This window comes from Aspergillus campestris (genome assembly GCF_002847485.1).
Source record: "Aspergillus campestris IBT 28561 chromosome Unknown P168scaffold_1, whole genome shotgun sequence".
NCBI lineage: Eukaryota > Fungi > Ascomycota > Eurotiomycetes > Eurotiales > Aspergillaceae > Aspergillus > Aspergillus campestris.
Window position 1 is genome coordinate 4066373 of NW_020194336.1, and position 13764 is coordinate 4080136.

Consider the following 13764-nt stretch of genomic DNA (forward strand, 5'->3'; position numbering starts at 1 on the left):
CGAGAAGATCACCGATTTTCTGGCGGAAAATGGTCTACGATTCACGAAGGAGGAAAGCGTGGAGAAACACCTCAGGCCATAGAAGATGATTGATTGATAGTAATTTAGTCCAACAAACCGCAAGATTAAGCAATGTCCCACTGAATATAGGGTTACTTACGAATTTCAATAGTGTCATGATATCGTCTGTATGGAAAATCTTTCCACGATTGATTCTTAAGTCCACATACTTTGCCGTTCTTCATATGGGTCAAGCCTTTTTTTTGTTTATGATAACCAGATGTAATAATAGCCAAATTTCTAAAGCTTAGTATCATGTTACTCAAGAAGCCTAATTCTGGCAACAGATGGTAGTATGTGATTCGTGACCTCAGGCCGCTCGCCTCCAAGGTGTTGGACATTCCACAAAACCCCCATCCAATCTGACAAGCAAATGTCCTCTATATATCCCTATCAAACCCTCAAGTTTCTCAGTGCATGGGACTTATTTAGATACCATGTTCTTGGTTCAGAATCTCATTCGTATCTCGCAGGGCCCTGCCCGTGGTCTCGCTCATTACCCAAACAAGCGAGCTTTCTCCTACATGTCCATGCACAGGACATTCCCGGCAACCTTGTATCGATTTCAGACTCACCGTGACTCGAGACTCTTCAACAGGGCCTTTGAACAAGATGATTGGGAATATGAAGATGGAATTAAAGTATCTGAGGATGGCTTGGTCCACCCGACTATCACGATCGATGGTACGCAATCATAAATAAGGCTCATTCAAATGTTGACCTGGATAGATTAAAATGGTGCATTATTCATGCCAAATACACACTTCATGCAAGAAATTACACGAAGGTCGTGGGATAATTACTTGGATGGATTGGAAAGTGGTCAGCCCGCGGCTGAACCTCATTACCTATGCATACCTAAAGGTGACCAACCCCCCCTGCTTCTTCAAACCGAACTGACTTCTTAAAGGCACCAATATTCCAAAATCACTGAATCTCCTTCGTGAGCGAGAATCTCGCTTCTCCCTACAACCGGCCCGTCCCATGTCACTGGATAGTATGTTTGACAATGTCCTTCGCAAGGAAAGACTTACTAATTGATAAAGGTTTGAACCAAGAATTGACACGGTTTTATCTTGAATCTGGGCGCATGTTTACACCAGATGATTGGCTTGGTAGAAATCCTTACCATGAGGCATTCTTTGACCACCTTGAGGAATGGATGGAGAGATAAAATGCTGTAACAGACATCATACTGGCTATGGAGCTGGATTACTGAAAGACACATATATCGGCTTCATTAAGAACTACCATCTCTGCTTGTTTTTGATATGTACCCTAGCACGCAATCAACCTCTCATCTCTAATGATTTCCATGCCACATCTGACCAAAAGTCCTTTGTTCCCTCCTTCATGCCACTAATAGTCCCTCCTCGGATGACTACGGTAAACTCACCATAGGGACATCTTTCTTACCAACAAGGGTCTCAAATTCTCGGGTTACGGATTGGGTAAGACAATCTTTGTGATGGAGGAGTGACTGGTGTTGTTTAGACAGTTTATAGACAGCAATAAGCGAATAAAAATGATGAGAGAAATCGGAGATGCAGAAGTCACTGCGTGAGGATCTTGCCTCTAGAAGAGCCCTCTGATACTTTCCTTGAAGCTGGGACTTGGATCCCTTCTTCTATTTGTCCAGTTTAATTGAATAACATAGAATTATCTCGATGGGCTGATGTGCTTGACTAAATTCTCATTCCGCCAAGATAATCACCCTCTTGTAAATATATAGCGTTTCCAGATTGCTAGCAACTCAGGGAAAATCTCCTGACATCTGGTCTAGATGTATGGCTTACATATTAGAGTAGAGGTCTCGTCAATGTTGCAGGTGCCAATGGGCGAATAGATCTTTATATGTATACTCGGCTAAACAGATAATTTTTGACACCACGCCTTGCTTCTGTCTGGTTTATCCTTATCTTATGCGATGCAGGTAGCTTGGTGATGAGTCCAAAACTCACCCATTCACCAGTTCAGGCTGTTTTCAACTTCACTGTAGATACATCAATGGCTATCACAATCCCCTGGAGAGTATTGAAACAAATCAATTCACAGCCCTTCTTACTCTTCTGTCCCTGCTAGTTGGAAGAGACTATTAATAGTGAATCATGCAAAGTTCTGATACCGCCATCTCCACCCGTATTCCATTCACCATCGGTTACTCCTACGCTGTTGAATGTTCAGACCTCCTGTCCCATTGAGTGCCAGTACAACTATTTTATCTGGAAAAATCCTGACAGCTTCTTGTCCAACCATTGGACGTCATCTTTACTATCCCCCGGCCCGCCAGCCCAGTCTGTTTAAAGAGGTTAGCAGGAACAATGACCATTATACATTGCTGAACACTTACGGCCCCAGATAGAAGGGAAAACATCGAGTGTCCCAACTCCCGGTCGCATGCACACGAGCTCATACTGCGAGTCTTCTGGTCTGTACAGATATTAGGCCTCCGCTGCGAAAGAGGCAGAAAGCAAAGAGAAAAACGAAGAAAGAGAGACTCACGGAAAGTATAGGTCCGTTTTTCCCGGGAGCACCAAAGTCTTCGCTTTGATCGAGGCCATGGCCTTTTCGAAATTACCGTCATACGGGGCCTGCTGGGCGACATCCCCATTCTGCCACGTCTGAAGCATGACGAGGAGATTTTCCGGGTCTATGGGCACTCATCAGTAAATTATTACATGGTATCTATAGACTTGCATGTAGCCACTTACCCTTAGACAGAGCCCATGCCTCCCAGAAATTCTGCAAAAAGTCCTCCAAGTCCTTGAAGCCTAGTGCGGTTTCATACAGCTTCTCCCTGTAGAAAGCCTGACTGAAACCCCTGTTCGGCGCATCGTGATCAGTATGCGCCTATTTACCCTAACGAATACTGTGTTTTATCACTCACCATCCCGCGTAAACTCTCGCAAACGCTTTGAGCCCAATCTCCCTTTCCCCAGCAGACCACAGCCGCGGGTTCTGATCCGCGCGAAAGATCCCGCCCTCGCCTGGCCCCGCCGATGGAACGCCCTTCGCCGCCAGGAGTGCCCCCTTGACACCTTCAAGAAACGCTTGATTATGCAGAGACGTTCTAGCGGACGCGCAGAAGGGCACAGCGAGGTCCATGAAATCCGGATACTGCGTCGCCCACTGGTAGGTCTGCCCGCCCCCCATAGACCAGCCGACGACAGCCCGCAGGTGCGTAATGCCCAGGTGCTGCGTGACGAGCTGGTGCTGCGCGCGCACGTTGTCGTAGAAGGAGCATTTTGGGAACGGGCCCGGGGCGGGGTAATTAGATGGTGAGGTGGACTGGCTGTTGCCGAAGAGGGCGGGGATGATGATGTAGTAGTTTTGGGGGTTGAGGGTCTTGTCTTCCCCGATTAGCCAGAAGTTGTCGGAGATGACTGCGCTGGGTTAGTTCTTTGTTTCTACTGCGTATATATATGTTGTGTTGATGTGGAGAGAGACATACGTCCGGAGAACCACGTCGGGTAAACAATGGCGGGGGAGCTGGGGTCACCGAAGGTCTTGTATGCCAGGTGTGCATTCAGAAGCTTCTCTCCACTCTGGAGCTCCCAGTCCCCCAGGTGATAAGTTCCATAGTCTCCGTCGGTCATCTTGACTGGTATTTGGGACTTTTCAGCGAAGAAAGGAGTTGTTACAAATGAACCCTCTCTGGTCATGACAAACTCTCGTATAACCCCGCACATGTGACGGTTATGGATCGTGCTTACGAGTGGAGGAGGGATATTGGGTAGAATACATCACAGCTTACAATCATGACAAATGAAATCATTAGTGAGGGGTTGTTTAACTGTCTAGATATTCCAAACCGTGTGGTTTGACGTCATTGCATAATGCGACTCATATTCCCCTACAAGGTCCGCCCTAGATGCAACGTTCGAACAAATCCATCAATAGCTCCTATTATTTCGGCAACTTCTGCCCACCCGGAACCAGGCGCCGAAAGACCTGCGTGGGATCATACAAGCCCTGCACCTCACGCAATGCCACGCTCTTCTCTCCATATCGCGATGGCATCTTGATTCCACCCAGAGTACGTGAGCATCCTACATGGAAGCATTAACCAGGCGCCGACATGAAACCGCTGCAGGAACCGGCGGTGGTGCTCCAGGATATCCTTGTACGGCTGGACGTCGGCGTACACGGAGAGAATGCGCTGTTCTTGCCTGGCCGTTTGGGTTAGCATCTACCCCTGGCCAGGTCTTGAAGAATAGCAAAGAGAGTAGATCAGAGATACTCACACGGACCCATTGGGCAAGCCGTGATTCACCTCGTGTGTCAAATCCGCATAGCCCGTCCACCCCTTCATGACAGTCGGAAGGTGGTTTACTCTCTTTCGCATTGTAAACGAGGGGGGTGATGTTGACGGTCTCATTGGTGGTCCCGTTGCAGCCGTATGTAGGCAAAGCGTGCGTGAAGACACCATCTACCGCCTGACGCATGTGGTAATCGTAGACTACGCCGGCAAAATGTCGAGCGAGGACTCGGGGTATAAGATGATGCCGCCGTAGACGTCGCCGGGGGTGTGCAGGACGCGGAGGTCGAAATGTGTGACGACGCCAAAGCTGTTGTTGCCGCCTTTGAGAGCCCAGAAGAGGTCTGGGTTGCTGGTTGCGTTGGCGTCGACGATGCTCCCGTTGGCGAGGACGACGTGGTAGTTGAGGACGTTGTCGATGGTGAGGCCTTCGCTGTCTAAGAAGAAAGAAATGCCAGCCCCGAGGGCGAGGCCGAGCCCGATGGTGTCGTAGCGGCCTATTATCGTGGAGAGGTTGTGCGGATCCAGACCGGCGTAGACGTCCCTGCAGTCCTTTTCTCACACATTTGACCATCTTGTGCCTTGAGCAACCATTTTTAAATCTTCTATACAGTCCTAATAGCATCATTTTCATTGTTCCTGACGCGTTCCCATCCCGTATCTCCACAGCCGGCATCGCGATTGAAGATGCCAACGTGCACGACCAAGCAATTAGTGTGAGCTGACACAGAGAAGGCATGCTGTGGAATTAATCGGAGATAGTTGTATCTCCGATCGACACGTTAATATATATAGAGATATATTCCGTCGACTTAAAGTGCGATAGCCAGTTCCATTCGAATTCCATTTCTGACACTGAGTACTCGTCGATTACATCTCGCGCGCGGCCCTCTTCTGCTTCGTATTTAAATTGCGACATCCTCCATATCCACATACAGTCAAACCAAGTCCTTCCTGAACCGCCATGCCTCGTATCTGGTTCATCACCGGCTGTTCCTCCGGCTTCGGTCGCCAATTGGCCATTGCAGCCGCCCAGAACAAAGACACCGTTGTCGCTGCATCGCGCGACCCTACCAAGCTAGCTGATTTGGCCTCGCAGGGCGTTATCGCGAAGAAGCTGGACGTGCGCGCCAGCGATGCTGAAGTCAAGGCTGTTATCGACGATGTCCTGTCGACGGTTGGACCAATTGACATCCTGGTGAACAACGCGGGATATATTCTGGAAGGAGGAGTAGAGGAGTGCAGGTACGAATCCGTCTATCTTATCTGGGTCGAGTCAATCCCCTCAGAACCCTAACCCTAAACCATGGATGCAGCCACCAAGAGATCGTCGACCAATTCGACGTCAACGTCTTCTCGCAGATCCGTGTCCTACGCGCTGTTCTGCCTTCCATGCGCGCTCGTCAATCCGGCATCGTCGCCAACTTTGGCTCAATCGGGGGCTGGAATGGATCCCCGCGGCGGGGTTCTACTGTGCCAGCAAAGCTGCCATCGCCATCTACACCGAGTCGCTGCGCAACGAACTGGCTCCCTTCAACATTGAAGTAACCTGTGTGGAACCAGGCTACTTTCGCACGAATTTCCTCACTTCTGGCCACAAGGTCACGGCCCAGAACCACATCCCGGAGCTTGATCCCGGAACCCAGGCTACCCGCGACGCCCTCGCCGCCTACAGTTTGCACCAGCCTGGCGATCCCGTCAAGGGCGCCCAGGTTTTGCTCGAGGCCTTTACCAAGACCGGTAGATGCGAGGGACGTCGTCTCCCTGGCAGGTTGGCCTTGGGGCGGGATGCCTTGGCTGCCATAGGGGGGAGTATCGCCCGGGAGCAAGAAATGCTGGATAGCTGGGGGGAGATCGTGGGGTCAACGAACTGTGATGATGTTTCAAATTAGATTGAGGGTTAACATCATAGATCTAAAGGGTACAGTACCGTTGTAGTTAGGCATCACTACGGCTGTAGCCTGCCTAGATCACTGCCTGATTCCCTGCTTTTGCATCATCTTTACCGTTCAAAGTATCATCGAATTTTGTTTTCATTTTACCGCTGTCTCTAGAGCTCATTCAAGCATACAGTTGGTTCCTCATGTTGAGATTAATATCCGTATTCCATCAGTACCATACAATTATACCTCCTGCATCCATTGACAAAACACTTCCGAGGCTGGATCCCAAAGCTTGCGCCTTGGTTTCAACAAGTAACACCGAAGGGACTAGAAACATTCTTCTCAATAATAAGCAGATACACTACCCCTAGTACCAATCATGAAACCCGTAATTACGACGATAGTAAGCTGTTGAGCTCCCCTGTATGCAAGACTATGACGAGGGCCTTCTATTTGACCGAAGCACTGAAACGATTTCTATATTGCCATATAAAGACCGGGAATGGGATTCTATCTAATCACTCTCTGACTGGACATTAATGGTCCGCGCCCTCTAAGATCGTAACAATTGCTATCACTGCTGATGGTCCATGAGATCATGTCCTCCAGCTGATCCTGTACTTCTGCATCTGCAGCCCATATCTGGCGACCAGGAATACGGCAATTCCGCCGATGAAACTGACTACAGTGCCTATATCTATATCAGTATTGTCGGCGCTATAACACCGGAACGGTGGCAGTAGAGAGCATCATCTCACAGATAGTAAACACCAGCCCCACGCCCATGGCATCGATCATCGGTACGACGGCGCCTGTACTCACAGCTCCGAGACTATACTGAACGACGTACTTCCCGCTGATAACAGCAGACCGTTGTTCCGGAAGTGTTTCTGGGATGATCAGCAATTCAATTGTCAAGAATTCGAGAACTGGGAAGGTAGTTTTACCAGCGCAATACGTGTTAAGCCCGTTGAACGCCATGACGATTCCGCACGAAACGAAGAATATACTGATAATAGGAACAGCCATTCCGCCAACCTCCCTATCTAAAGTCCACCCGTATATCACCATGCTTACAGGCAAAAGCCCCAGCCAAATGGGTAGCGCGCCATTTAACCGGTCCTGGGGAAGACGGACGCCTCCCCTCTTCTTGATATACCGTCGGGTGGTGCGATCAGATACAACGCCTCCGGCAAGCGAACCGAGAGCAAATCCGCCGAAAGGCGCTAAGTAGAAAAGACCGCTGACCAGTGGCGATGTGAGGTTAAACCGCGGGTTGAGCGTATTGGGGATGGATGTGAGGACTACGAATTGGAAGAAGCACAGAACGCCACACGCGAGGTCCTAGTGGTTGGCCGAGATTTGTAGTATCTTAGATACTGGACGGGAATGCTAGGATCGAGAGATGGGAACCAGGACTCACTGTGATCAGGACGTTTGGATGGAGGAGAGGCTTTAGGACCCTTAGTGGATTCAGAGTCGCAGACTTTGAGCCCGTTACTTTTGGCTGGTCGTTGCTCATGTCTTTCTCACTCGGAATGGAGAAAAAAGATAGGATCAAGCTTAATCCAGCCAAGCCAACCTGTACCCAGTATATCACACGCCAATGGGTATAATAAACAATGGCGCCACCAATACAGGGGCCTGTGAAGCAAAGTGTCAGCCGAATCAGTCCCACTGGTTTGGATTATAGTAGGGTTTGGTGTTTGGCCTACCAATCGTCATGCCGGCGGTATTCCCTATCTGTATAAACCCAAATGCAGTACCCCGAATCACCTATAGATCAGAACAAAAGTCAAAGGTTTCTTCTTATGGATAATATCCCCATGTACAGAGACATGCGGATACCCGAGAATGACGCGAGTCCTAAAGATCCAACTTACCGGTTCGAAAGTCTCAGCCAGTATTTCCTGGCCCGCCAGAAGGAAGAAAGTGCCCGTACTTCCCACAATAACCCTCATCGCAATGAACATACCAGTGCTAGTAGCCCGTGCAGCGCCTATAGAGAAGCAAAGCAGGATCAGCAAGGCCAAAAGAAAAGCATTCCTACGCCCAATGAAGACCTGCACCGGCTGCCAGACAAACACTGACAGTCCCATTGCGACCTGGACGCATGCATTTGCGATGTTAAGCACCTTGGCCGTAGTGGAAAGCTCCAAGGCGACATGTGCGGTCGCGGGGAATATGGAGGCTAGGGCCGATGCGCTAGTAAACACCGTGAAGCTGCAACCTGCAAGTAGGAGGCATTTTCGCCATTGAGAGAACTTATATCTGGTGACATCAGAGTCAGTGGTTGGCCCTTTGACTTCCATGAGAGATGAAGTGTGGATACTGGAGAGAAACGCAGGATTGTGGGGGACACTACTACTTTAATACTTGGTACCTAGTCCTTGCATAGTGCCCGCCAAATCTCATGAGTCAGAAATTATATCCACGGCTATCCAGGGCCAGTACTGCAAATGTTGGATACAGGGTATGACTATTCCTACGCCAAAGTCGCAATTCATGTATGTATATGCGACATGCGTCTTTCGCACAGTAAACTAGTATTCACATGCTAGGTCACTACTTAGGTAGCATCATACTAGAACATTTTATATTCGGGATGTACACCGCAGGATACTTCCAGAACCAAAGTTGGACGAAATTAGCATTGGTAAACTCCTATTAATCTCATATTGTCCAATCACTGATCATGATAAGTCTTGAATATGAAGGGAGACATACTTAAAGTGTCACTGTGCGCTTTTAAAGGCCAAAAAGCTTGGAGGGCTAAGCTAGTACTGTCCAAACCACTCAGGGCATGCTCTATAACCTAAACGGGCAATATGTGGTCCCGCTGCGGGGCGCTGACAAACGTTTATCATCTCTGCACAGTTTATTTCCACATACTTTGTATTAGGCCCAAGGGGATTTTGGTAGTACATCCAGGTAGGTGTGGAAATACTGAGTCAATATCAGAGTGGAATTAGTAGATGCCGAGCTTCACTACCCCACGATGCTCACCCCACTGGTTAACCATCTGGCAATTTCATAGCCTTAATGCATTGTATTCTCTCCAAGTGTTTTCAGCAAAGTTTCATTCGAGTACCCTGTCTGCCATTGTAAGTTCTCGATCACCAAGTAAGGGCTAGTTAGAATCATTATGATGGTCCCGCAGACTGGTAGCAATGCTGTACATATTTATTAACAGGACGACGCAGGCATCACCGCTTTTCCTCTTGCCAAACAGCACCTGCAGCCAGCCGTCAACTTCGTTCATCAAGCCACACCCGCACAATGTCCAAGCCCGGAGTCGACTTCAGCAAGGTCCAGGCCTCCCGACCTGATTTCAAGCACGCGGAGGCCGTGTACACCAAGCCGCCCCATCCCGCCTGGCAAAAGGGCGAAGGCGCCAACGACGGCGGCGAAAGCCTGCGAAAGAACCATGTCGAAATCGACCCCTATGGAGAGGGTCGGTCCCCCGCATCCAACTACCAGCTCCTGATCTCGGGGGTTGTTCCGCGACCGATCGCGCTCATCAGCACGAAGTCCAAGGACGGCCAGACCACCAACCTGGCGCCATTCAGCTACTCGAATGTCGTTAGCTACGACCCACCTATGTTCACGGTGGGGTTCGTCGGCGCTCTCGACAAGGCCAAGGACTCGCTGAGAAACTTGACTGAGACGGGCGAGTGCGTTATCAACATCATCTCTGAACATTTCGTGGAGGCGGCGAATGCCACCGCTGTCAATGCCCCCTATGGGGTCTCTGAGTGGGAGATCTCTGGTCTGCACCAGGCGCCTACCTCTGTCGTGCAGCCTGCTCGCGTCAAGGAGTCCATTCTGGCGATCGAGGGCAAGCTCGTCGAGGTCAAGGAGTTTGAGAGTCGCGCCAATCCCGGCAAGAAGTCGGGCGTCTTGGCTATTATTGAGGGCGTCAGGTTCTGGGTGCGTGATGATGCCATCAATGAGGAAAAGAGTGTCATCGACCTTAAGGTGTTGAAGCCGATCAGTCGACTGGGAGGCATCCAGTATGGCCGGACCACCGAGGCTTTTGAGATTCCTAGGCCTCAGATCTAGGCGTGGATAGATCGCTTGGGTTGTTTTATCTCCTTGCAATCTTCATTTGTTTTTTCATATTGTTAGATTTAATGATAGATAACATAGACTTGCTTATATACTATTGTTGGCTCTATATTTATCAGGGCGTCATGTGACTAAGTATGTCACAGCTCATGGCACAGCTCCTTGTTAAGTTTAGCGACCAGCTGGCTCTCTTCGAATTTTGGCCCACCACCCACAACAGTGCCTATACCTCCATTCACCTGTTATTTGCAGCTGTGCTTTAGCGGTAAATGGTCTGGCAATGTAGGCATGGCATCACGATTAAGCGCGTGGGGAAACCCTCTGCGGCAACAGTTTTCATTATCGAGAAGAACTCCCAACGTTTCATATTCTACTCTGCCGCTCGGGATACCTTTGGAGGAAGAGACTCTGCCTTACTATAAACCCGAGCATTACTACACAGTCAACATTAGAGATGTGTATGAGGCCAGATACCAGGTCTCAGGAAAGATTGGTTATGGGGCGTATTCCACAAGTTGGCTATGCCGAGATCTTCAGTGCGTTCTTACGACCTTCCCTAGCAACTTCTCCTCTAACAATTCAAGAATGCCCAGAGAGAACAAGTATAAAATATTGAAGGTGTCTACGTCGCTGCCAACTCACCCAACTGCAACCGATCGCGAGTTGAAGATCTATGAGCATCTGGCGAATGTCAATTCTTCGCATCCCGGCCAATCACTAATCCGCGAGCTTTACGATTCAATTGTTATTCAAGGTCCTGTTGGGAAGCACCGCTGTTTAGTGCTGCAACCGATGCACATGACACTTCTTGAGATGATGAGACTAAATCCGAGGCCGTTTGACCTACCCCTCCTCAAGATGACTGTCAAGCGACTACTACTAGCCCTTGACTTTTTGCACACTGACGCCGAGATCATTCATACTGGTATTCAGCCTGGTCACTATATCCCGGGAACAACTCCTTTCTAACTTGAACTAGATCTAAAGACTGATAATTTGATGCTCAGTCTGGAGGATGATAGTATGCTGGCGGATTTTGCAAAGGCAGAAGCTGAAGATCCAAGCCCTCGGAAGAAGGTTCATGAGTCACATATTATCTACCAGAGTAGAAAAAATTCCGTCGGCCCACTGGAGGTGAAAGCTAAGGGCTCCCTATACTTTGTGACTTTGGCGAGGCACGAATTGGAAAAAGACAGGAGTCCGGCCCATTCGTCCAACCACATATTTATAGAGCACCAGAGATAATTTTCGAGATGCCGTGGGGAAGTCCTGTCGATATCTGGAATTTGGCAGGCTTGGTATGTACAGCGCCTCTGCAGCCGACATGGAGGTCCTTTGCTGATCACTAGGTAGATTTGGGACCTCTTCGAAGGGGAGCATCTGTTTGGGGAGATATTTGATAGAAAAGGAGGTCATGACCCCTTCAAACATCTGGCGCTCATGGTTGCATTGATTGGACCGCCACCGCAAGAATTTATCAGACGTAGTGAGACGACGGAGCAGTGTTTTGACCCCAGGGGTAAGTATCCTGACTTCGCAAAATTTTGTGGTCCCAGTCACAGCTGTCTGACGAGTACGTAGGCGCCTGGGTGGCCCATGACGATGCAGCCATACCATTGGTCTCGCTGGAGAGCGTGGAGAGGCGACTGTCTGGGCAAGAGAAAGCATCGTTTATCCAGTTTATGAGGTCAATGCTTAAATGGCTACCGGAGGAACGCAAGACAGCAAAGCAACTGCTCGAGGATCCATGGTTGCTCTAATGTTATAGCTAAGATCTGCCTAGTCACTGAGAGGGAAGCCCGAACTCATATTACAAGGTTCTGTGCTAATATTGGGTCTCTATAGCAGGGTTTTTAATTCTCGACCATGCTGTTGCAAATTACAATGCGTCATAAGCTATCGAGTTGGATATACATGGCCATTACTCGATCTGAATCTACGTTACTCGATTTGTATCTACGGGGGCAAAAACACAATTTATTCTGCAAATACTAGCGCGATCGGAAATATATAGATCTCGAGCATATAGCGCCCGCAAAACCACATTTACCATTTTAGAGAATGATGCCTTGAAGGGGGCATGTTTTCAAATCTTCTGCGCGATGAGCTGGCATCTCTTCAGCGATACAGGCCCCATATCCTCACTCGTTCCAATCCATCAATCACACCTATTGATCTGCTTTTTCCTACTCATAGGATAGGACAACTGTGACCCGGGGCTCAGAACATGTGATCATCTTACTTTATACTTTTGAGTATATGGGTACTCAAGCCTTTCGCCCGAGAGAGTCCACCGCTTCAGGGGTGGGTGTGCGCAGACCAATTGGGACATGCATCATGGTGAACACATCACTTAAAACACTGTTATGGATACATGGCAAATTTCTTCCGCATTTCTATCTTGAGTTTGAGAGGTAACGTGCTGTATGTGGTCAGTCAATCGTCACAAAATCCTTGTTTTCAAGTGCGTTATCACCTTAAGGGCCGTGGAAATGACATTGATCTGCAGATGTTGAAATGATATCAATTTCAGTACATATGACTGCTGTATTATATATCCAGTTCTTCACGGTGAAAAGCAGACTTCTCGTTTTTCATTCGATTTTCGATTAATGCAATGCGTCGTAGATGCACATGCATTGAATAGGGGGTTTGAGCCCTACATTTACTAATCTTTTCGTCCGAGAAAACACTTGTCGCTGCTGCTACCATTGTCAACAATTAGGTCAGATGGAACTCAATCTCCATGGCACCAACGGGGTAGTTCCTTTTCTATTACTGTGTCCTTCAGACTAGAATAAACCTGGAGAGATGCGCTGGCCTCATCGAACCCCTCCTTCCACTATCCAAGCGCTGATAGTATCAGGATATGAGCATAACTAGGCACTCTCACTCTGCCCAGGTTTCTCTAAAAATGTCTACTTGTCCCGGTCAGTCTATTTTTATCTTTCTTGTTTTACTCCTTATTATCGCGTGTTGACGTCATTATAAGACAGACGCTGCTCAAGGTTCTTTGAACAATCGTCTCTATACGATGGACACACGGAGTATTTAGTAATCATGGTTCATGGAATGAGTTTTGTATGCCCTTCCCAGAACCGGGCAACCCTGAGCCCTGTGGAGATCGCATTACGCAATTTAGATGTCTACCGGGCACCGGGAATGGTAATATAGGCTTTTTGGCTCGACCAGGCTGAGCATCGTGCATCGGAGTTGAACATGACCCCGACCGACGGCAGAGCTGGACGAACCGCGGAGACATTGGAACCACCAGAGTAGAGAAGTGGGTAAACTCACCCCGCTACCCCCGGTCGGGGAGAGGGGGAGAATCCACAGAACCCACTCTTGCCGGCCCAGACTTCTACTAAATCCCCCCATCCCCGATGGGATCATTATCCTGATGATCTTTTCCATCTCGTTGGAGCCGTGACCAGGAACATTCTCGAAATCCGATACCATGTACCTGCAGGAACCATAAGCCTAAATTGGTGCTCC

The 13764-nt window shown here is 48.8% G+C and overlaps 7 protein-coding genes across 7 annotated transcripts; 4 read left to right on the forward strand and 3 right to left on the reverse strand.

Annotated features, from left to right (window-relative positions):
- Window positions 1-463: 463 nt before the first annotated feature.
- P168DRAFT_301688 (uncharacterized protein) lies at window positions 464-1278 on the forward strand. The gene is made up of 3 exons (XM_024838555.1): window positions 464-744; window positions 971-1057; window positions 1107-1278. The coding sequence occupies exons 1-3, from the start codon at window positions 498-500 to the stop codon at window positions 1232-1234; spliced, it is 462 nt and encodes a 153-aa protein (XP_024697709.1). The 5' UTR covers window positions 464-497; the 3' UTR covers window positions 1235-1278.
- Window positions 1279-2027: 749 nt separating this feature from the next.
- Window positions 2028-3680, reverse strand: P168DRAFT_301689 (homoserine acetyltransferase family protein). Its single transcript, XM_024838556.1, has 6 exons — window positions 3512-3680; window positions 2948-3443; window positions 2772-2881; window positions 2563-2710; window positions 2411-2490; window positions 2028-2356 (listed from the first exon to the last, which is right to left on the reverse strand). Exons 1-6 carry the CDS (start codon window positions 3654-3656, stop codon window positions 2274-2276), a joined length of 1062 nt encoding a protein of 353 aa, XP_024697710.1. The 5' UTR covers window positions 3657-3680; the 3' UTR covers window positions 2028-2273.
- Window positions 3681-3988: 308 nt separating this feature from the next.
- Window positions 3989-4994, reverse strand: P168DRAFT_324141 (FAD-binding domain-containing protein; the record flags this gene model as incomplete). Its single annotated transcript, XM_024840789.1, has 3 exons — window positions 3989-4229; window positions 4524-4862; window positions 4963-4994. The coding sequence occupies 3 exons, from the start codon at window positions 4992-4994 to the stop codon at window positions 4040-4042; spliced, it is 561 nt and encodes a 186-aa protein (XP_024697711.1). The 3' UTR covers window positions 3989-4039.
- Window positions 4995-5282: 288 nt separating this feature from the next.
- Window positions 5283-6337, forward strand: P168DRAFT_324142 (NAD(P)-binding protein; the record flags this gene model as incomplete). Its single annotated transcript, XM_024840790.1, has 3 exons — window positions 5283-5563; window positions 5635-5720; window positions 5804-6337. 3 exons carry the CDS (start codon window positions 5283-5285, stop codon window positions 6208-6210), a joined length of 774 nt encoding a protein of 257 aa, XP_024697712.1. The 3' UTR covers window positions 6211-6337.
- Window positions 6338-6650: 313 nt separating this feature from the next.
- Window positions 6651-8597, reverse strand: P168DRAFT_308783 (putative MFS transporter; the record flags this gene model as incomplete). The annotated part of the gene is made up of 8 exons (XM_024839236.1): window positions 6651-6678; window positions 6823-6892; window positions 6960-7091; window positions 7149-7545; window positions 7625-7845; window positions 7917-7977; window positions 8085-8472; window positions 8578-8597. The coding sequence occupies 8 exons, from the start codon at window positions 8595-8597 to the stop codon at window positions 6651-6653; spliced, it is 1317 nt and encodes a 438-aa protein (XP_024697713.1).
- Window positions 8598-9245: 648 nt separating this feature from the next.
- On the forward strand, window positions 9246-10336 carry P168DRAFT_301692 (flavin reductase family protein). Its single transcript, XM_024838557.1, has 2 exons — window positions 9246-9305; window positions 9405-10336. The coding sequence occupies exon 2, from the start codon at window positions 9481-9483 to the stop codon at window positions 10261-10263; it is 783 nt and encodes a 260-aa protein (XP_024697714.1). The 5' UTR covers window positions 9246-9305; window positions 9405-9480; the 3' UTR covers window positions 10264-10336.
- Window positions 10337-10557: 221 nt separating this feature from the next.
- On the forward strand, window positions 10558-12029 carry P168DRAFT_294836 (putative protein kinase; the record flags this gene model as incomplete). The annotated part of the gene is made up of 6 exons (XM_024837982.1): window positions 10558-10805; window positions 10863-11194; window positions 11249-11374; window positions 11416-11567; window positions 11623-11788; window positions 11851-12029. The coding sequence occupies 6 exons, from the start codon at window positions 10558-10560 to the stop codon at window positions 12027-12029; spliced, it is 1203 nt and encodes a 400-aa protein (XP_024697715.1).
- Window positions 12030-13764: the final 1735 nt, after the last annotated feature.

What these genes read in the sequence shown, in the direction of transcription:
- P168DRAFT_301688 (XM_024838555.1), top strand. Translation starts at nt 498, where the DNA reads ATGTTCTTGGTTCAGAATCTCATTCGTATCTCGCAGGGCCCTGCCCGT. An exon ending in CCCGACTATCACGATCGATG is followed by an intron (nt 745 to 970) that starts GTACGCAATCAT and finishes GACTTCTTAAAG; the next exon opens with GCACCAATATTCCAAAATCA. An exon ending in CCGTCCCATGTCACTGGATA is followed by an intron (nt 1,058 to 1,106) that starts GTATGTTTGACA and finishes TAATTGATAAAG; the next exon opens with GTTTGAACCAAGAATTGACA.
- P168DRAFT_301689 (XM_024838556.1), bottom strand. Translation starts at nt 3,656, where the DNA reads ATGACCGACGGAGACTATGGAACTTATCACCTGGGGGACTGGGAGCTC. An exon ending in GCGAGAGTTTACGCGGGATG is followed by an intron (nt 2,882 to 2,947) that starts GTGAGTGATAAA and finishes TGCGCCGAACAG; the next exon opens with GGGTTTCAGTCAGGCTTTCT. An exon ending in TTTCCCTTCTATCTGGGGCC is followed by an intron (nt 2,357 to 2,410) that starts GTAAGTGTTCAG and finishes CTCTTTAAACAG; the next exon opens with ACTGGGCTGGCGGGCCGGGG.
- P168DRAFT_301692 (XM_024838557.1), top strand. Translation starts at nt 9,481, where the DNA reads ATGTCCAAGCCCGGAGTCGACTTCAGCAAGGTCCAGGCCTCCCGACCT.